This window comes from Mustela putorius, unplaced genomic scaffold (assembly GCF_011764305.1).
Source record: "Mustela putorius furo isolate JIRA1106 unplaced genomic scaffold, ASM1176430v1.1 tig00000174_pilon_pilon_pilon, whole genome shotgun sequence".
NCBI classification, from domain to species: domain Eukaryota; kingdom Metazoa; phylum Chordata; class Mammalia; order Carnivora; family Mustelidae; genus Mustela; species Mustela putorius.
The window spans coordinates 26,618,926-26,639,011 of record NW_025421304.1 but is presented as its reverse complement, the minus strand read 5'-3'; the positions used below and the strand labels follow the sequence as shown (position 1 = coordinate 26,639,011).

At 52.9% G+C, this 20,086-nt stretch overlaps 2 protein-coding genes across 8 annotated transcripts in view; both read left to right on the top strand.

The window, feature by feature from the left end:
- Positions 1-16,279, top strand: part of RANBP10 (RAN binding protein 10) — a 69,260-nt gene extending 52,981 nt beyond the window's left edge. For all 4 annotated transcript variants that reach the window (XM_004744441.3, XM_013052242.2, XM_045076192.1 and 1 more), the window contains 10 exons: positions 3,647-3,669; positions 5,601-5,785; positions 8,052-8,164; positions 9,647-9,755; positions 9,866-10,014; positions 10,206-10,410; positions 11,083-11,204; positions 11,656-11,801; positions 12,119-12,230; positions 12,679-16,279. In XM_004744441.3, coding sequence (XP_004744498.2) covers positions 3,647-3,669; positions 5,601-5,785; positions 8,052-8,164; positions 9,647-9,755; positions 9,866-10,014; positions 10,206-10,410; positions 11,083-11,204; positions 11,656-11,801; positions 12,119-12,230; positions 12,679-12,809 — 1,295 coding nt within the window. In that variant the 3' untranslated portion in view covers positions 12,810-16,279. The remainder of the gene's footprint in view (positions 1-3,646; positions 3,670-5,600; positions 5,786-8,051; positions 8,165-9,646; positions 9,756-9,865; positions 10,015-10,205; positions 10,411-11,082; positions 11,205-11,655; positions 11,802-12,118; positions 12,231-12,678) is intronic.
- A 2,442-nt stretch (positions 16,280-18,721) lies between these two features.
- Positions 18,722-20,086, top strand: part of GFOD2 (glucose-fructose oxidoreductase domain containing 2) — a 35,007-nt gene continuing 33,642 nt past the window's right edge. For 2 of the 4 annotated variants that reach the window (XM_045076188.1, XM_004744438.3), the window contains exon 1: positions 18,817-18,944. Coding sequence is in view for 1 of the 4 variants with exons in the window: in XM_004744440.2 (XP_004744497.1) it covers positions 18,737-18,944 (208 nt within the window). In the remaining 3 variants the exon portion in view is untranslated. Of the gene's footprint in view, positions 18,945-20,086 lie in introns of all 4 variants that reach the window. The other 2 variants (XM_004744440.2, XM_004744437.3) reach the window with 2 other exon arrangements.

Here is a 20,086-nt window from a genome sequence, read left to right as displayed (position 1 = left end):
GCAGAGAGCCCGATGTGGGGCTCGATCCCAGGACCCCGAGATCATGACCCGAGCTGAAGGCAGAGGCCCAAACCACTGAGCCACCCAGGCGCCCCCTTATTTATTTATTAGACAGAGAGAAAGTGAGAAATGGAACACAAGCATAGGGAGTGGGAGAAGGAGAAGCAGGCCCCTTGCTGAGCCTGACATGGGGCTCGATCCCAGGACCCTGGGATCATGACCCTAGCCGAAGGCAGACACCAATGACTGAGCCACCCAGGCATTCCAGGAGTCAGAATTCCTCAACAGGACAGTCAGATGCCACTGCCCATAGTGGGCAGCCAAGAGCATAGCATAAACCCTGTAGAGATGACACAGGTGCACATCCGGAGACATCCTCTGAAATCTGTAGCCACCTGGCTGTGGTTGGTGGTGGCACCCAGCTGTTGAGCTGGCAGCTAAGGACAGGGTCTCAAGATGGCTTCTTACACCCACTTTGCTCTCTGACTCCGGCTGTTTCCTGGCTCTTGTTCTGCTGTTAGAGTCCCAGGGGCTTCAGTTGTGGCCTCTTTACCCATGTCCCTCTTCCCCTGTCCCAGTCTCAGTCTTTGCTCTGTGCTCTGGATACTTGCCTTTGTCACATCCCTCCAGGTTGTCCACATTTGCCTGGTACAGGGCAATGGGATGAAGTCCGGGGCATACCCTGCTGTCTTCTCTCCTCCTTCATCTCTCTCATCTGGGCCCTGTGGGCATGCCAAGCCCCCAGGCTCTTTGTCAGTCAGGTACCTAGGTCTGTAAGGAGCTCTCAGACACCTTTATGCCAGCCCAAACCCTCACATTGTTTTTAAACTCTTATCTCCCACTTCCACCTGTTTTATAGACCTCATGCAAGATCTCACTCATTTAGGAGGATATTGTTTATTTTTCCAACCTGTCAGGATCGTCTGTGATCTTGCTTGTTCTTTCTCAAATATTTGATAGCCTTGTCAGCACTGTACTAACCTAAAATTTGATAAACATGTTTATGTATGTTTTCATCAAGGTCTTGAAAAAATATTCGAAGAGAACAAGGCTGAGATCTGAGTCCTTCAGGGTGTAGCTATTTAAGAGTCACTTAATTATGGTCATTTGAAAGTCTTGTTTTTCTGTCTTGGCCACATCGATATTACTGAGACCTTACTGAAAAATGTATGGCCTGTCCCCTGCATTTTCTAGATCACAGAATTTAATGGAAGGGCAATGAACTTGGATTAATAGACTACTTGGTGAATCTTCTAATGACCTTGTTTCCTTTCCATAAGCCAGCTTATCAGTAATGTGCTTTAGAATCTCACCTGGGATCAGTCACTGCTTTTTAATCTTCAGAACCCGAACCCTTACCTTCTTCCCTTTAGAGAAGTAGAAGGATGTTTCTTCCCTCTGACCTCCCCCATTCCTTTGCTTTCTTTGCTCCATCGTTCCTCTGTCACGGCGTTTGCCCTTGTGTCAGTGGTCAGTTGTCTGTGTCATTGTTAGTTGCATGGAGCCGGCAACACTTTGAGGTCCTGGCTCTTGGGAAGTCTTAGCAGATACTTGATGGAAGGATGAATGAGCAAATGAATGGAGACAGGAAATGATGTCTCACCTACAAGGGGTCCACACATTTACAGTCATTTATACATCCATGTGCTCTTAGAGGCTTTATACCCTCAGCCTCATTAACCCCTGACCTATGTCTGTTTGGCTCAGAGTACTTTTTATCAGCAAGTTTGAATGTTCTGTTTGTATCCTGGATCTTTGCCTGACTTTTTCCCAGATCTCACCACATTGGCCTTGTGGAGGCTCCCAGAGACCTGCAGGTCTGGGGGAGCCATGTTGTCCTTGTCCGGTGCAATAGGGGGTGGAGTAACCTCTATCCTCATCTTCCTGGAAGCACCTCAAGGCCTTGTCCTTCCTGAGTGCCATTGTGAGGTAGAGCTAGGCATGCCAGGCTGGGTCTTCCCCTGCCCAGAAGTGTGGCACTTGCCTCACCCTGTGGCACAACTGCAGCCAGCTTGTACTAAAACCTCACAGTTTTGGAAGCAGTTCTTATAGAGGTATCTCAGTTTCTCCTTTCTTTCTTGAAGTGTCAGGATTAGTGTTACCCCCTTATTTCAGATGGGCTTGGAAAGATTGGGTCAATTGCCACGGTCACACTGCAGATACTGATGGAGTCTGGACCTCCTTCTGCCGGGGCCCGTGGGTCTTCTGCATGAGCAGAGAGTATAGCAGCTGCAGCCTGGCCACACTGAGCTCTGCACGGGCAGCTCCTGTGCAGACCTGAAGAGTGGACGTTGAGGTCTTCTCCTGGATGCAGAGGGGCTTCCAGCCTCCGCTCTGCCAGCTCTGTGACTGCCACTCTGCATGTGGGGCTGAGAAGTGGCTTCAGGCAGGCAGATCGTGGGGTTTGTGCACTTCCCTCACTCAGGAGCAAAATAGCCTGGCAAAGAATGTAAGCAGTTACTCTGCACGTTGGTTTTTCTTTTGTAAACTAATGTTCAAGACTGTATACACCTTCTAAGCTTGTTCTGAGGATAAAATGGTTCCTTGGGAGGCCCTGAGACCAGGACCCAGCATAGAGCAGGCGCAGGGTATGTGCCAGCTGCCTGACAGGATTCTGGCCTCGGGTTCACTGGGAGACCTACCATGAAACCCTCACCTGTTCCTCTCTCTTTCTGGGTTTCGATTTCTCTTCTGGGCAGGAGTTAGGGAAGCTGACTGGGACCTCTAAGGAGTGGCTTGGAAACTTCTCAGTCCAAAAGCTCAGGAGCTTCTAGAAGATATAAGAATTTTCAAAAAATGGAAGGGCTGTGAGTCCTTGGAAGGCTCACCTTTCTCCATGAGCCATTGCTCGATCTATAGAACATGAATGCTCTGGTGGATAATTTGAGGTGCCTGTTCTGCTCACATATTTGGGCAGCTTTTCTCATCTCTCACTTCCAGCTCAAGGCCGAAGAACCTGGAAGCAGCCCCCTCCCTTGGCAGAAGGGTCAGAGGGTAAATAGGCCCCTGTTAACCTAGGATTTGTCAACTTGAAAGCTCTGGAGACTCTGGATGGGTGTTGGCTGGAGATGGGCAGCTGCCACCCTCCCTGTGTCCACTTCTCTGTCAGCCTAGAGATGATGTTGGAGCCTCGGGCTAGGAAAGAGTCTGGGCGTACCGCTTCTGCTAGTTTTATGACTGTTGGCAAATCATTTCACCTCTGAGGCTTACATTCCTCATCTGTAAAATGGGGATAAGAACGCCTGCTCCCGAGAGCTGGTATACAGATCAGATGCAGTGATGGATGGAAAAGGGCTTGGCGTATACAGTAAATCTCCTTCAATACCTGTTGGATCAAAGGAAGGATCAGGCCTGCGGAGGCCTCAGGGTACATTATTTGGGTTTAGTCCTTCCTGGCAGGCTTTTTCACTGAGAGAGTGGAAGATGTGTGGGCAAATATTCAAGTATTTGACTTTACTTCCAGCAAGGCCACCCAGCAAAGGGAATGCCAGGGTCTAAACCTACCAGGCCCCAGCACCTGCTTGGCCTCTACTGTAGGAGAGATGTGTGCTGACCAGCCCCTCCCCAGGCATTGTTATGGACCCTCTGCGGTCCCACAGACGCATAGGAGACCAAGTGGCCTCATTTCTGTTCTTTCCTTCTGCAGGTATAGCCTTCACAGACCTCCCGGTAAGTACTATTGGTGGGTCTCCTCCCTCTGGGCTCTTGGGCGCTGACTGGGATGGAGCATGGTGGAACCTGCAAGTGCAGGGTGTGGAGCCTGGCCCTTTCCCCAAACAGGGATGTATGCTGTGCTGTCAGCTTGAGAGTACCAGTAGGGGTATCTCGTGGCCTTCCTCTCTCTCCAGCAGCAAGGCCTGCTCTTCCTCCATGACTCTTAGCAGGTGACAGTGATTTGTGGCATTTCCAAAGGCAGCTGGGGGGATGGTTTGGGTGGAGATGAGGGTAGCTCCATGGCTCAGCCGGTCTGGGCCAGTTCTGTGTGCCTTACAGCCAGTGGACTGGTGTATATAGAGCATCGTTCTCAACTGTTAGGGAGCCCGGTCCTGGTGACTGCTCATCAGAGATTCCTAAGGAAGGCTGCTATCCTAGGGAACTAGGTCTGCTACCACACAGGGTATGCGCGAGCCAAAGAGGTGAGCTTTGTGGGGTTTTCTCTTTTTAGAAAAGGGTGAGGTTTCCTGTTGGCTTAGTTCACGGATCATCCCCATCTTCTGCACCCCAGTCCTTCATTATTATGAGTCATCACAGATCTCGTCACATGCAAGGCCTCCACCCAGACTGCTGGGAGTCTGGCAGGGCTCTGTGCACCCTGGCTGGGCTCTGGAAAGAGAAGAGGTTTGCTGACTCTGGTGATTGCCTTAGGATCTGGAGCACCCCTGTGATGCCCTGGGAAAGGCCCTTGTGATCTGAGTGGCCTTCTGAAGCCCAGACTGCAGCACTCAGGATCCTGTTAGAGACTCTTAACTTTGGATCAGAATCCTTCTGTCCCACCTGGAAGGCCCAGAGAGGGGCTTTGTTCCTAGGCAAAGAGAAAGACAGGAGAATTCTGGTCTCAGCTAGGGAATGGTCTAGTTGTGGAGATGTAACATGAGATAAGCAGACATGAATATGGCCAGTTGCCAAGTGCTAGGAAGTGTACGGCTGCTGTAAGGTGGGCAGTGTCACCGAGGGTGGTGACGGTCAGGGAAAGCTTGCTTGGGGCGGGTAGGCTTTGCCTATGGTATGGAAGTCTTAGGATTCAGAGCTTGTGGCAGGCTGAACCCAGCATGCATAAAGACATAGGCTATTCAGGAATGACACATGGTGTGAGGATGGAAAGTGGAAGAGAGGACGGGGGCCCAGTGACAGTGGGGAGGTGGCCAGCAAGACACTGTTCGGTAGCAGCAGGGAGCCACAGGAAACAGTGAGTGAGGGAGTGATCTGGCAAAAGTTGGCTATGACAGGGGATAGAGGGAAAGCAGGGAGCCCCACCACACATAGAGGGGCATGCCCACACCTCACTAGGCAGAAGATCCTCCTCTTAGTGTGCCTTTGACAGGAGGGACAGTGGCCTCTCTTTACCCTTTGCCAGCCTCTGGGGGTCCAAACCACCTACCCACTTTGGCCAAGCTGTCTTCCTCCCCACCTTCCTTTTCTATCACCTCATCCCTTCCTGCCCTGTCATACAGCCTTTTTTTTTGGTGGCAAAGGGATCCTTGGTCCAAGATCATTTGGAAAGGAGCCATTGTCCACCCACGTATCAGATCTTCATGGGCATCCCTGTAGCGTTGTGGAGCTTGGTCTACCTCTGTGTGCCCTGCCTGACCCCCAAACGGGGACCTTGGATTTTTGGGGAGCGCATAGCCTCTGATGCAGGCACTTTGAGCCTGGCTTGCTTTTCTTTTGCTCTCCGTCCTTAAGCTTTGGGGAATGGTGTCTCTGGTAAGGAGGTGGGCAGAATGTGACTCAGCCCTGCCTCCTTCAGCCTGCAATTCTTTCAAAAGCTGGAGTAGTGGCCCGCAGGAGCCAGCGCCTTCCCTCTCTGCACCAGAGGTAAGGCGAGGCCCTGCTGCCCCACTGCCCTCAGGGCCCAACTGACATTTCATTCTCCTCCTCAGGCCAACCTCTACCCCACCGTAGGCCTGCAGACACCCGGGGAGATTGTGGACGCCAACTTTGGGCAGCAGCCCTTCCTGTTTGACATTGAGGACTACATGCGGGAGTGGCGTGCCAAGGTCCAAGGCACTGTGCACTGCTTCCCCATTAGTGCTCGGCTTGGCGAGTGGCAGGCGGTGCTGCAGAGGTGAGTTCCCCACTCCTGCCCTTTCCAGCCCTGGCCCATCACAGGGGCTTCACTCTCCCATAGGCCCCTATACTGCTTCAAGCTGCTCTTATTAACTCCAGTGGGTAACCATTCTTTCTGGAAAGCACTCTTGGGGTAACTCTGCCTGCAGCGGTCCTCCTTCCCTCTTACCAGATGAGCAGCTTCTGCTCAGTTCTCCAGATCTGTTCCTAATTAAGCCTTTGCTCCCTCACCTGGGTTGGAAGGCTCTGCATGTAGTTATCACCAGCAGAGCTGCTTTCCTTCTCCAGGTCATTCTGCGGAGGATGTACTAGGATGCCCGGTAGTCTCTTCGTCGGTGGACTTTTTTTGCACCATAGGGAGTATCCATCATGCTGTGACTCTGGCCTGAGGTCATCTCTCAGGGTCATCATCCATCTAAGTCCCAGGCATCCATGGCAGTGATGGCTGGAAGAGAATCCTCCTGAGGCCAACCTATCTGGCTCTTGGATGATTAGTTTTCAGACCATCCTGGAAGCCAGGCTTGCTGAGAATCTGAAGGGAGGCGAGGTTTGGGTCTCTCTTCTCGCCAGCTGCAGGCCTGAGTGAGACAATAACCAGGACCCACTCTGCCAGAGGTGGGCTAGCTTGTTAGCTTGACTCACGAGTGTGGGCAGAGAAGGGCTGGGCTTCCACTAGCCCTGATTATTGGCCTGCAAAGGCACCCAGGTAGCAGGGTCCCTTGGGTGGGGTTGGGTTGCACACTGGGTTCTTCGTGCAGTCTTCCTTTCTTTAAGGATGGGTATAGAGGCAGCTAGAGGCGAGGGGTGCGGCGGGGATTATGTGGCCAGATCCTTAGAGCCACACTGTTTTGGTTTTAGCGCTCAGAGCTGTTGAAAAGCTCTTCCTTGGACAGCTGGCCAGTACAATGCCAGTCCCTGAAGCAGGCTTGCTGGGACAGGCAAGGGGAGAGGTGGAGCTTCCCCAGCCGTGTTAGGGAGGGAATGATACTCTCAGCTTGCAGTGTGTTTGGACGTGTGCGCGTGCCGGTGTGTGTTCATATGTGGTGTTTGCCAACACCTACCCGCCTTGGTGGGGGGTTATTTCCTCCGTTTTGCTTGTGTGGGCAACCCTTTTGTAAGTAAAGTGCTTTTCATATTTAAGATTATTTTCTTGGTGTCCTTTCAAGAAGTGGGATTAATGAGTCAGTGGACCGTATATATTAGTGGTATCTGACCTGCGCGTGGACTCCTCTGAACCATGTTTTGTCCAAAATGTTTGCCCTTGTGTTCATAAGTTATCTTTATTTATAGTATAATATAAATACATAATTTCATTATCAGAGGTTTATTTCACTGATGGTGCTAGGCACTTTCTATGTGTCATCTCACTTAACCCTTAAAACACGAGGAGATGCACAGCTGAACTTCTGTGCCTTTCACATTGGTGTTTGGCAGTTACAGTAATGGTGTCGGATACATGTTACACCAAGGTACTCAGGTCTGTGGACATCTGATGTGAGGGCTCACCCTTCTGCTCTCCGTGTGCGTGCATGCACACAGACACACATGTGCCACCGCTGAGCCAGCTGCCGGTGCAATTAAATGGCGACTGGGCATTGCGCTTCTCCAGGCCTTTCCCCAGAGGCTGTGCTCCTATTGGCCTCTTGGTTGCCTATTTCTTGGCTTCTTGGGCCCCTGGCTGGGTATATTGTGGAGTGACTTGGGTCATGGGCTAGCTGCCCATCAGCCACTAGAGCCAGCACTCCTGAGGGCCAGGTTCACCTGCTGAACTGGAATGCTTATGCTGGGCATGTGGGGCCGTCTACAGAGGAGCTGCTGTGTGTCTGGAAGGCACACACACGGCACACATCGCCTCGGTCTGGGCAGCTCCTAGACCACTTGGCTCTGAGAGACTGTCAGCCATCTCTGGGCTTGCCACAGTTCACAAGAGGCAGCCGCTGCTGTAAGGAGACGGTACGTGCCTGTGCGTGTATTTTTGTTATCATACTCGCCTGCTTGTGGACGGCATATTCCAAAGAAACTGCAGCCCCTCCTCCAAGCTGTGAGGACAGCTGTGGTGACTAGCTCCTCCCTAGCCTGACTGCGTGAGCGCTGGGGTTGGAGGGTGGGTGTTCCATCTTGTTGCAGCCTCTTTATTCTCATTCTGTGAAGGCTGCACCTTCACATGTGTAAGGAAGCCCAGATAGGGAGATAGTTTGTTCCATCAGGTGATCAATGAGAAATGCAGTTCTAGAGTGTCACTGTGAGCATTTCCTTTCTTCTAGCATGGTCTCATCTTACCTGGTGCATCATGGGTATTGTGCCACAGCCACGGCTTTTGCCCGAATGACTGAAACCCCGATTCAGGAAGAACAAGCATCCATAAAGAACAGACAAAGTAAGGTTGATTTTCCTCTCCGCTCTCCCTCCTTCCCTCACCCGTCCCTAACTCTGCTCTCAGGCTCATGGCAGCCGTGGGGAACCTATCAGGAGTCTCTTCAGCTCTGGTCCTTACTACCATGAGACCAGCCCACAGCCCCAGCCCAGCCCCAGGCTCTGCTTCTGTCCCTCCTTCAAGACAACACTGCCCAGATGGACGGCCTGGCAGCATGGGAATGAATGCCTCCGTGCAGCCTCCCTGCTGCACACTCTGGTGGCCTGGCAGAGGCTGGGGCCTGGCATGGCTGGATCCCCCTCCTCCATGCTTGCTTCCTTCCCCTGAATCCTGGATCCTACTCAGCCTCGTGTTCATAGTCTTCTGAAGAGTGTGTTTGCATCTTCTCAGACCAATGTCCTGCCTCTGCCATTTACTCAGCCTTAGTAGTTGTGCTGGCTCCCGGCCAGAGGAAGGACTGAGTAGTTAGACAGGGAGAAGGCTGGTCCTCTGTGGCTGTTGTGGTAGCACCTCTCTCCGCACCCCACTCTGGTCCTGCATTTTGCAGACAACCACGGGAAGGAGCCAAAGGAAACTTTGTTAATGTACATACTGGCCTATATACTGTGATTGGGGCTCTTTTGTGGAAGGAGGGTGTTGGGAAAGAGGAAACCGAGCCCAGAAAGGAGATAGGAAGAGGAGAGGCGAGTGAAGGAGAATGGGCGTCTGTGGATGTGTGTGTCTGTGTGTGCCTGCTTGCGTCTCTCTGAGCCTGTCGTCTCTGTGTATGTGCATGTGTCTGTGTCTCCCAGAGAAGCTACGCCCAGCCAGACAGACGGAAAGGGATCCCAGACTTGGGATCTACGAATGAGAGCCTCAGACCCAGAAGTCGCTCCCAGCAAGATGCACCAGGCCCCAGAGCAAGAGCAAGATGCTGATGGCCTGAGAGGTGTCAACGTCAGAGATGCCCTTATGAGGAGGATGGCCTTCTCTCCCAGCAGGGAGCACGCTGCAGCCCCTGAAGACTGCCAAGACTTGGGCCCTGGCCCAGAAACCATTGTGTTCCCATTGCCACCCCACTGTGAGGCCTGAAAAGAGAAAAGTCTGTCTGAAGAGGAGCCCCTAGGGCCACCAAGCTGCCTGGGTGCCCGGCCCCAGATCATGCTCCCACAGCCAAAACCCCTCCCCGTGCCCAGGTCCCTGGCGACTGACTTCCGTAGGAGGAGGCCTCCACATCTGCTCTCCTGCCTCTGCACTGAGTCCTGCCTCTGTTTTCCCCTGTTGTTCTTTGAAGACTCCCTGACACTTGGCAGAAACCAGGGTCTATTCTGGGGCTGGGGGCCAGGTTCTTTCTTTAGCTTCTCTGAGCATCTCAACCAGACATGCTACTCTGAGCCAGCCCGTGACCGTTGGCTAGTCCATGCTTGGGGCTGGTAGTGTGCAGGCGTGTGGCTGTGAAGAAAGTCTGCAGCCCCTCACTCACTGCCATACTCTTGCTCTCTGCAGAGATCCAGAAGCTGGTGCTGGAGGGCCGTGTGGGTGAGGCCATTGAGACCACACAGCGCTTCTATCCAGGACTGCTGGAGCATAACCCTAACCTGCTCTTCATGCTCAAGTAAGTTTTGGGCACCACCATCTCCCCCCTAACCCAGTCCCTCTCAGCTGGTGGTGGGAACATACAGCCTAGACCAAGCCCAGAGCATTGCCGCTCTGCTCCCTCTGCAGGTGCCGACAATTTGTGGAGATGGTGAATGGGACCGACAGTGAGGTCCGCAGCTTGAGCTCCCGAAGCCCCAAGTCCCAGGACAGCTACCCTGGCTCCCCCAGCCTCAGCCCCCGACACGGCCCTAGTAGTTCCCACATGCACAACACAGGTCAGCCACTCTCCAGAGGGCTCGGGGAAGAACTGGTGTGGAGAAGAAAGGCCACCCACATGCCCTTCCCTGGGCTGGGCTCAGGGCTCGTTCCTGGATTTGGGGGAAGGGAAATGGGACCACTGTGGTCATTCCTCGGGCCCCGTTATGGCAAACCACCCCTCCTCTTGTGACTATTCCCTGGTTTCCAGGAGCAGACAGTCCCAGCTGCAGCAATGGCGTCGCATCCACGAAAAGCAAACAGAACCACAGTAAATACCCTGCACCCAGCTCCTCCTCCTCCTCCTCGTCCTCCTCGTCCTCCTCATCCCCATCCTCCGTCAATTACTCCGAGTCCAACTCAACAGATTCCACCAAGTCCCAGCCCCACAGCAGCACCAGTAACCAGGAGACCAGGTGCCTGTCCTACTCTGCTTCTTCCTCCTCCTTTCTGCTCTGCACCAGCTGGGCTCACTGCAGCCTGTCTGAGTGCCACCCCTGCCCTTAATCACCCAGCTCCATCCCAGGTCTGCCTGGAGTGGTGCTGCTGACCTGCCAGGCCAGGCATTGGCTCCAGCTTCTGGCCCTGCCTGTGATCCAGCTGTCATTTTGCTCAGCCCTGACTTTGTCAATAAGCACTGCTCCTGCGGGACCTGGCAAAACCCTTAGGTTCTCCACCGAAGAAGCTTTGACTGGGTGTGGCCCGCAGTCAGATAGATGGAGCAGCTGAGATTTTAGGCTGTAGACTACCGGTGGCTTTCTGCTGCCTCCAGGCATACCTCAGGGTTGGACCTGAGTCTGGTGCCTAGAGATACTTCTCAGGGGTCTCTGGTCCCTGAGGCTGGGAGAGGAATGGGTGGAAGGGGTGTGTCAACTCACACAAAGGCCAAGGAGGGGAGAGCCACAGAGGCAGCAATGGGACAAGAGTTAGAATCAGGTGACAGGCCTCTGGGGATAGCTGATGTCAGAGTAGGGGCCAGGTGTTAGAGCCTGGTTTACCCACAGCGACCTGTGGCAAGCCTGAATGGAGGCCCAGCCAGGCTGCTCCCAACCATATCTGCCAGCTCCTACCTGCACCCTTCTCCACAGTGACAGTGAGATGGAGATGGAAGCAGAGCATTACCCCAATGGTGTGCTGGAGAGTGTAGCCACGCGCATCGTCAACGGTGCCTACAAGCATGAGGACCTACAGACAGATGAGTCCAGCATGGGTGAGAACCATGGCCTGGTATGGTGTTGCAGGGGTGGTAGTGGCTCAGCCTCGATGACTTCTGCCCCCTGGGACTGGGTTGGCATGGGCAGGCTCTGTCAGCCTGAGAAGCCCTGAGTGGACCTGATCCACTGGCACCGTAGTCAGGAACACGTGCTTGGAGTGGGAGGGCCCGTGGCCTGATGCTGAGACCAGGGCTGCTGCGTCTGAGGCTGGAGCGACTTGGTGAGAGTGGGAATTCTCTCGAGCACTCTAGCGGGTGGGAAGTGGGAAAGTCGAATCCAGACTCCTACATCATGTGCTAGGTGGACTAAAAGCCCCTCAGCTACGGATGGTCCACCTAACTTGGCCCCAAGGTCCCTCTTGCCTTCTCCTTTTTGGGGTCCCTGCCCCAGTCCTCCCCTTGTCTCCTTACCCCTCACGATTTGTTCTCTGCTGGGCTCTGGGCGCAGATGATGGGCATCCTCGGCGGCAGCTCTGTGGGGGCAACCAGGCTGCCACAGAAAGGATTATCCTGTTTGGTCGCGAGTTGCAGGCACTGAGCGAGCAGCTGGGCCGGGAGTACGGCAAGAATTTGGCCCACACGGAGATGCTGCAGGTATAGAACAAGCCAGGCGCTCATAGAGTGGCTTCCCATGTAGGGGTGGGGACAGGTCGACTCTGGGAGGGCCTTGGGGGTAGCAGCAAGAGGACAGAGTGGGCTCTCGTCAAGTCCACGATGGGAAACAGGACTTCCAGGATATATGCAGCCCTCTCTAGGCTCTGGGGAGGGCACAGTCCTTCCTGACCCTATGCTCAGGGTGTGTGGTGCCCTCACTGGGCACCATGCAGGGCCCTGTATGCCCCCTGGAGCCATGGAGATATGTATGTGTGTGGTATGTGCCACACTCTTCTCAAGAATGCCCTATCCCTTAGGATGCCTTTAGCCTGCTGGCATACTCAGACCCCTGGAGCTGCCCAGTTGGCCAGCAGCTTGACCCCATCCAGAGGGAGCCTGTGTGTGCTGCCCTCAACAGCGCCATTTTAGGTAAGTAGATATTACCAAAACAGAAGCTTATCTGTGAGTGCCTGAGCTAGCCTACCTCCCCTCTCTCCCTAGGAGCTGCTGATGTTTGTCCAAATCAGGGTAGTGAGCTCTGCCTGGGCATTCTCTGGTAGCCCATAGCACTTGGGCTTCCATGACTGAACCTAAATCCTGGCCTCCCTCTGCCCAGCTGAGTTGGCTGGCTAGATCATGACAGACCCTGGCCGATGACTGTGGGCCTGGCCAGCTCATGGCTCTGAAGAGAACTAAGGTCCTCAGGTTCCTGGCATGGCTGCAGGGTCATAGACTGATGCTTGGGACAGACACAGGGACACATGAACACTGTTCCCAGAGATTCTCTCCACTGCCCCTACTTTCTGCTCTCAAGGGAGCTTTGATCTAGGCCAACTCCTGGGCAAAGCAGTGACCAGGCCTTGTCTCTCCTCCACAGAGTCTCAGAACCTGCCAAAGCAGCCCCCTCTGATGCTCGCCCTGGGTCAGGCATCTGAATGTCTACGGCTCATGGCCCGAGCGGGCCTGGGATCTTGCTCCTTTGCCAGAGTCGACGACTACTTGCACTAGCTGACCACGCTGGCTGGCCCCACCTGGCCCCTCTCAGCCCCTCTCTAGCCAGAGCTAGAGCAGCCCTGCCCTCCATAGGCATCTGGTGGAGGGACCTAGAAGCCATGGGCAGAGTCCATTCCTCCTGCCTGGCCTTCCCCATTCCCTTTCCTGTCTTCCTTTCCTGTCTTCCTTTTCCTTCCCTCTCCCTTTCCTTTTCCTTCCCTTCCTTCCCTTCCTTGCCATCCCTCCCTCTCCGCCTTCCTTCCTTCTTCCTTCCTTCCTTCTTTCCTTTTTCCTTTCCTTCCTCCCCTACTCTTGCCCTCAGTCTCTCTCTCCCTTTCATGTGCAGCGGCCTCTGACACAGTATTGGCTGGTTACTCTCATGTAGCGCCTTCTACTTTGAAAGGGGGGTTTTGTTTTGAGGAGGGTTTGGGTTTTTTAATCTTTTTTTTTTTTTCCTCCTGACTGAGCCACCAGTATTTATCTCTGGAGAGCTTGTGCTGAGCTGGTTTCTGCTAATTTAGTGATGAAGCCTATCCGAATTGGTGATAGCTTATTATTTTCATAAGTAAAAAAAAAAATGAGATTATATATATAAATATATATATTAAAAAAGACACAGTATTTATCGTAGTGTTAGTGGTCCAGCACCTCTTGGGTGAGGCTGTCCAGACACCATATGTTCTTATTTGAGTCCAACTCATTAAAAAAGAATCATCTCTGTCACCTCAGCCAAGTAATAAGTTTATTTCAGGCTTCCCCTTTGTTGAGCCACAGGCCCAGCTGCAGCCCAGGGAAGCCCAGTAGGCACTGGGGGCCAGTTAGTGGGCAGATCAGGCTACGTTGGTTAGCAGCTGAGAGGTGTGGGTCCCCAGGCCCCTGAGAGCTGGGCTGAGCGGAGAACTACAGGGCTGAGGCTTCAGAGAAGGCATGAGTTGGCCCCGGGCTATTCAGCAAAGCAAGGGAGTAGGGAGTCCTTGGCCAGCACATTATCTACCATTCTACCCTGCCTCTCACTGCCTGCCTTGCCCCTTCCTTTCTCTCCCTTTCAACATCCTATTTTCCCTTGTCGTTAAGATGGCCAAATAATTCATTTACTCTAAATTGATTGCCTGGAAACTACCTGCCTTTGACCCAAGAGCTGCTGTGTGTCAGGCTGCGGGGAGGATGTGTGTCCATTCCAGGACAGAAGTCCTTGAGTACAGGGGCTGCCTTCTTTCTGCCTGGATCTTCACCGTCTCTGCACAGCTCTCATGGAATCAGTGCTTTCTCTTGAGAAGCTAGGACTTTGTGGAGGCAGATTCTTGGGCTGCCGGTTGCTGGAGGGGATGGAACTCTTGACCTACTAGGTCAGGCTTCACTGCAGCTGTGCCACGCAGCTCCCTGCAGCTTGGCCCCGGCCACTCTTAGAAAAGACTATTATGAGTATTTGCTGGCCAGAGGAAGGGACCTCATGGGCTCTGCAGGTGTCCCACCAACTGTTTCAGATGGATCCTCCCAGCTGGTGGGGCAAAAACAGTCCTGGTACTGCAATCAGGGAATCAGGAGAGGAAGGGCTGAGTTGACTGCTAGGACTTGGACAGGCCATCCGTGGAGAGGACTGACTGCCCAGGAGGAAGAAGGGAGGAGGCCTACCCAGAGGAGCACCAGGAGGGGTCGCGATTTCCCTACCTGCTTCAGTGAGAGGGAGCACACAGGCAGTCCTTGCAAAGGGGCAAGGCCAGAAATTGAACTTCTAGTCCATGCCTGGGCAGGGGCTGGGTAAGCTCTTGCTCTTTGGCAGTGGACACAGGCATGGTGGTACAGCCTGAGATACTCATTGCCTGACGGGCTCACAGCTGGACAGGAAAAGTGATTGAGTTGGACCAACTGCTGGTGACGGGGTTGGAGCCCTCACCCTGTGCTCTCCCAGAGTTCTGCCTTGGGACATGATCCTACGAGCTGCTGCTTTTTCTTGGTCCCTACCAGGGCTCCAGCTGGCACCCCAGACTGTGGCCTGTTGGGGAGGTGTTGTCATGTCTGTAAAGGAAACTCATCCTGTGCAAGGCTGAGGATGTTTAGCTCCCAAACCCAGAGGTTGGAAACATCAAGCTCCTAAAATGGCCAGAGCTGAGCAGGATTGGGAAACCAGAGGCTTTTGCAGCTGGAGTGGGGTTCAGAGAACATCTACTCCACCAGTCCTCTCCTTTATAGATATGGAAACAGGCCCAGAAGATTAAATGACTTAGCCAAAGTCACACAGCAAATTAGTGACAGAGCTTGGACTAACTCATCCCTGGGGGTTGTGCAACACTGTTCAGTCCTGAAGCTAAATGGCAGGTGAGGGCTTAGGCTGGTGAGGCCCCCAGCAGTGTCTGAGCAGCTGGTACTTTCAGGGGTGTGTCAGGGATGGGGACGGGTGCATGGGCTTGAGTTGTGGAGCGTCTGAGAGAGGGCCCAAGAGGGTCTGGGACAGCTATGTGCTGCTTGGGGTTGGGTGTCCTCCTGGCTCACTCTCAGTACCCATGGCCACCTCCCCATTTTCTGTGCCTTATCTCACTGTTTCAGCTGAGTCCAAGTTGTTTACTCTGTTCCTCTCCAGAGGGGCTCTCTGTCCCAGTTGGACAGCTTGCCTTTGGGACATAAGCCTTTGCCCCACAAGCCGTGGAGAGGACCAAAACCAAGCTGCTTGAGTCCACTATCTTGCTGATAGTTCAGGGCTGCCTGCCAGCCAGAGGAGCCCCTTATGCACACCCAGTCCTACCAGCCTGCTTTCGGGAGCCAACAGTGGGGAAGGCACCTGGGAGGAGCCCCAGTGAAGGGCTGGACCTGACCTAAGGGGACAGGAAGAAGACCTGGCTCTGTTGGGTTGTCCAGCCCTGGGGGACCAGCCTTCCCTATTTACCTTTCCCCCTTGTGCCACCAAATGGTCACTCCTTCCAGAGTGGACCCTGGCAGACCCTGCAAAGAAAGCCAGAACCTCTGATCCTTACCCACATGAATCTGTGGCTGGGGGTAGGCCGCCAGAACAGGGACACCAAGAGATGGTGAAGGGGGGACTGCCCAGCCCACCCAGCGCCTTCCTACCCCTTAAGCAAGCACAAAGAAGATGAGGCAGAGAACTGTCAGAGCTGAAAGTTCCTTTGGTTGCACACAACTCAGGTATGCATGCCATGTGGCAGCCAGGCAGCAGAGCCCTACTTGACCACCGGTCCTGTGCACCAGACCTGTGGCCAGTTCATGGACTCTGGATGCCTCAGGTGCCGCCTCTTTGCATAGGGTTTTCCTCCATTAGTAACTACAGCTGAAACAGATGTCCTCCACATTGTGCACACTGGTTCTGCCTTTGTCCTTGCAAGTTACTTGGCATTAGCATGAAACTTGTGGGTGTGGGAGGGTTTAGAGAGAAATCTAACACAAAACATCCTATTAAATTGTACTTGAGAGATGAAAAAACTCCTGTTGTATTTTGACAGAATTATTTTTATTAAAATACACATCCATGAGTAGTCATGAGTGTCTGGTCTCTGCTTTGAGTCTTACTGGGGTTGGCACCCCTTGTGTGGCTCGCTCTGTCCTGGGGGTCTGGCCCTTACTCAGCGCACCTCTCAAGTTCCCAGGCCCCTGGTACCCCTCAGGGACCCTCAAGACTTCAGGTGTTTGTGAGAACCGAAAGAGGATAGGTGCTTGGGCTTCAGCTCTCTCCCTGCAAACAGCTTCCTTCTGAGACAAAGAAAAAGGAGAAAATTCACTTTCAAAAAGGTGGTCACAAGTCCTTCTGTCCTCCAAATGAGATTTTTTTTTTTTAAGATTTTATTTGACAGCGAAAGAGGGAACACAAGCAGGGGAAATGAGAGAGGAAGAAGAGAGTCCGATGTGGGGCTCGATCCCAGGACCCTGGGATCACTCACCTGAGCCAAAGGCAGATGCTTAACAACTGAGCCACCCAGGAGCCCCTCAGAATAAGATTTTAATGTAGTCCAAACACACACATCCCAAACACTGGACAGTCAGAGGGCTTCTGAGGCTTAATTGAAGTTAGCTTCTTGTCAGTCTGAAGAGAAAGTACTCATGCTCAAAATCCTGGTTCTGCTGTTTACTAACTGGGTAACTGGAAAATTAACCTTTCTCAGCTCCAGTTTCCCCACCCTTAAAATGTGATTTGGGTAGGAAAAGAATAAGTGAAACAAGATGGGATCAGGAGAGAGACAAACCATAAGAGACTCTTAATCTCTTAATCTCACAAAACAAACAGGGTTGGGGGGGTGGGGGGAGAGAGTGGTGGGGTTATAGACATTGGGGAAGGTATGTGCTATGAAGTGTGTAAACCTGGCGATTCACAGACCTGTACCCCTGGGGCTAATAATACACATGTTAATAAAATTTTTTTTTAAGTGACTAATTCTACCCCGTGGAGACAGAGAATTATAGCACATGTAGGGGAGGCTTGACATAGAGGGATATATAGTACATGTGTGCTTCACCTGGTTATTTTATAGAACTATTACTCGACAGGACTCTCTTAGGGAACACTGAAGAGGAAGGAATGGAATGTTAAGCAAAAAGTCCTGGTTCCATAAAGCCAGAATACCTTTAATTTCTCTCTAGACTAGTGGTTTCTACAGGGAGTGATTTTGGCGCCCCCCCCCCCCCCCCGGGAACATTTGGCAATGACTCAAGATATTTTTGGTAGGCCAGGGATGCTATAAACATCCTACAATGCATAGACAGCACCTCACAACAAAGACCTATCAGGCTCAGAATGTCAACAGTGCCCCTGTTGAAAAACCCTGTTCCGGAATGAATCTTGAGATGGTAAGAAACATCAAACACGAGAGCATTTTGAGTCTGCATGGCTGTTCAGAATCGGGGGAAAAGATTAAGGGGATTAAAACCTCATAAGAGGGAGATTAGAGGTTACCCATCACTCTTGGAGACTTCTATGCTCCTAAGGTGGCAGCAGTGGCAGGAAGTCCTGTCTCCCTCCAAACCAGGGATAGCATTGCTGGCCACCAGTTCTCAGCAAGAACAATAGCCTCAGCTCAACTGACATGTTCTGTCATCACAAGCTGCTCTGGAATGATGGCTAGCACACCGTTCTAATACTAGCTGAGTGGGGGGTCCAGACTCTCACCAGGAGTCAATAGCAGAGGAGAGGCTCCCCCTGCCTAAATAACCCCTAATCCTACCTCTGCAACATAGCCTACTTAACATAGCTAAGGATTATAGGTGACACGTTTCATTACTCTGGCAGACAGAGTAATGGTGAAGTAAAGAGCAGTCTTGTTACAAAATGGTATTTACTTGGGGAGACAGATTCCAGTAAAGAGAGCTGAGAGACTGAGGTCACAGTAGGTGCACTAAATTTAAGGAATAACCAAAGAACATGCAGAGAAGAAAAGCCCAGACAGGCACCAGAATACAGAAGAGAGTCATTCTCGCAGGAATCAGGAGGCCAAGAAGTCCGGCGAGTTCAAGAGAACTACCGTTCTACAACAACAGTTGGGTCCAACACCAGTCCCTCCTTAGCTCCAGACCAAGGCCCACTACAGTTCCCAGAACCTCCTTATTACTGATGCGGGATGGAAGGGCCCTAAAGAAGTAGAGGCTATTGGGGCGCCTGGGTGGCTCAGTGGGTTAAGCCACTGCCTTCGGCTCAGGTCATAATCTCAGGGTCCTGGGATGGAGCCCCGCATCGGGCGCTCTGCTCAGCAGGGAGCCTGCTTCCTCCTCTCTCTCTGCCTGCCTCTCTGCCTACTTGTAATCTCTGTCAAATAAATAAATAAAATCTTAAAAAAAAAAAAAAAAGAAGCAGAGGCTATTATACATTTGGCCGGCCGCCTCCACCGCCGGAAATAAAGGACCAACCCCTCGGCTAACCCACTTAATGTCCACCCCTAACGTGCGAGCATGCGCAATCTTCGATCACGGCCCCTCCCAGCGCAGGTCCACCCCCTACATGGAGCATGCGCAGACCTCCAGCCGTCCCGCCCCTCCCTTTCCAGAGCTCCCGGTTCCTTAGAAACCAGGCGGCGCGTACCCGGTTCCTCTGCGTTGGACTACGGGGCCCGTGCGTCCCCGCCAGCCTCCCTCTTGGCGGGCGGGTGGTGGCCGAAACCGGTCTAGACCCATGGTCTCCAGTGCAGCGCGGGACGGGCGATGCCAGCATGCCAGGTGAGAGGCGGGCCCGCGGCGGCGGGTGAGGATGAAGGAGGGCATGGCGCGGCAGCCAGCGGGCGTTGACCGGGCCTCCTCCGCGGCCCGGCGCCCGAAGTCGGAGGCGGGGCTGCTCAGAGCCGGGGCTGGAGGGGGCCGTTCTAACTGCCAGCGCGGTCGCCGAGTTGGGGGGTCGCCCCGGAGTTGGTCCTCCCAGCCTCAGAAATAGGACCTATAGATTTGTCGTGTAATTGTAGAATTTTAGCTCCTGGAAGGACCTCGGCCATAACTCATCCCTTTACGGGACGCGGAAACCTAGGCTCCCCTGTCCTGCCCCGAGCAGACCCTACCTGTGTGGACTGACGCTTTGTGGACAAGGATGGGAGGTGTGGAAGCTTCAGACAAAGGGCGCTGGTCCATCGTCTTTCAGAGGGAGATGGGACTTTTAGAGGGTAAATCTTTATTTAAGGAAAGAGGGTTCCGGTGGTAGATAGGAGAAGGGACACTCCAGAGAGTGCGAGTGGCTCTGCCAGTCACCGAATGCCCACAGGCCACGTCTTTAGTGGCCCTGGTCTAGCTTCGAGGCTCAGGAAGGAAGCAGAAGGACTAGCGGAGACAAAAGGTGAGGTAAGGTGTTCCCATCAAGACGTTATCACATGAATGGGGAGGAAGGAAATGGGGGCGGGGAGATCAGGACTTGTGAATGGTTGTGTGAGGAGTTTACCTCCCAAACTGCAGCAGAATCTGAAGAATGGGAGACGAATGGAAAAGTTTAAAGCTGCGTTGGCTAGACAGCAAGAAAGGAGATATATATATATATATCTCATCTTATAGAAGAAAGTGGGTGTCCTTTTGAGTATCCAGAACCGAGTTGGGGCACGGCCCAGTCTTCTTTGTAAACTCTGGGGCACAGTCTCAGAAGGTGTATGAACCTTCACTTGAAGGGAAGAGCTGTTTAAATTATAAAGAACACTTAAGACATGTTACTGCGATATGGAGAAGATGGTTGTGTTGGGGAAGCTAGATTGATTCTTCATAAGGAAACTCCTCTTCTTCTGAAAAGCTATATACACCCAGGGAACAAAAGAGTTTCAATTAAGGCCATCCATTTTACAGAAAAATGTGGAGAAGTACTGGTTTTGGACTAGGAATTTTAAAGA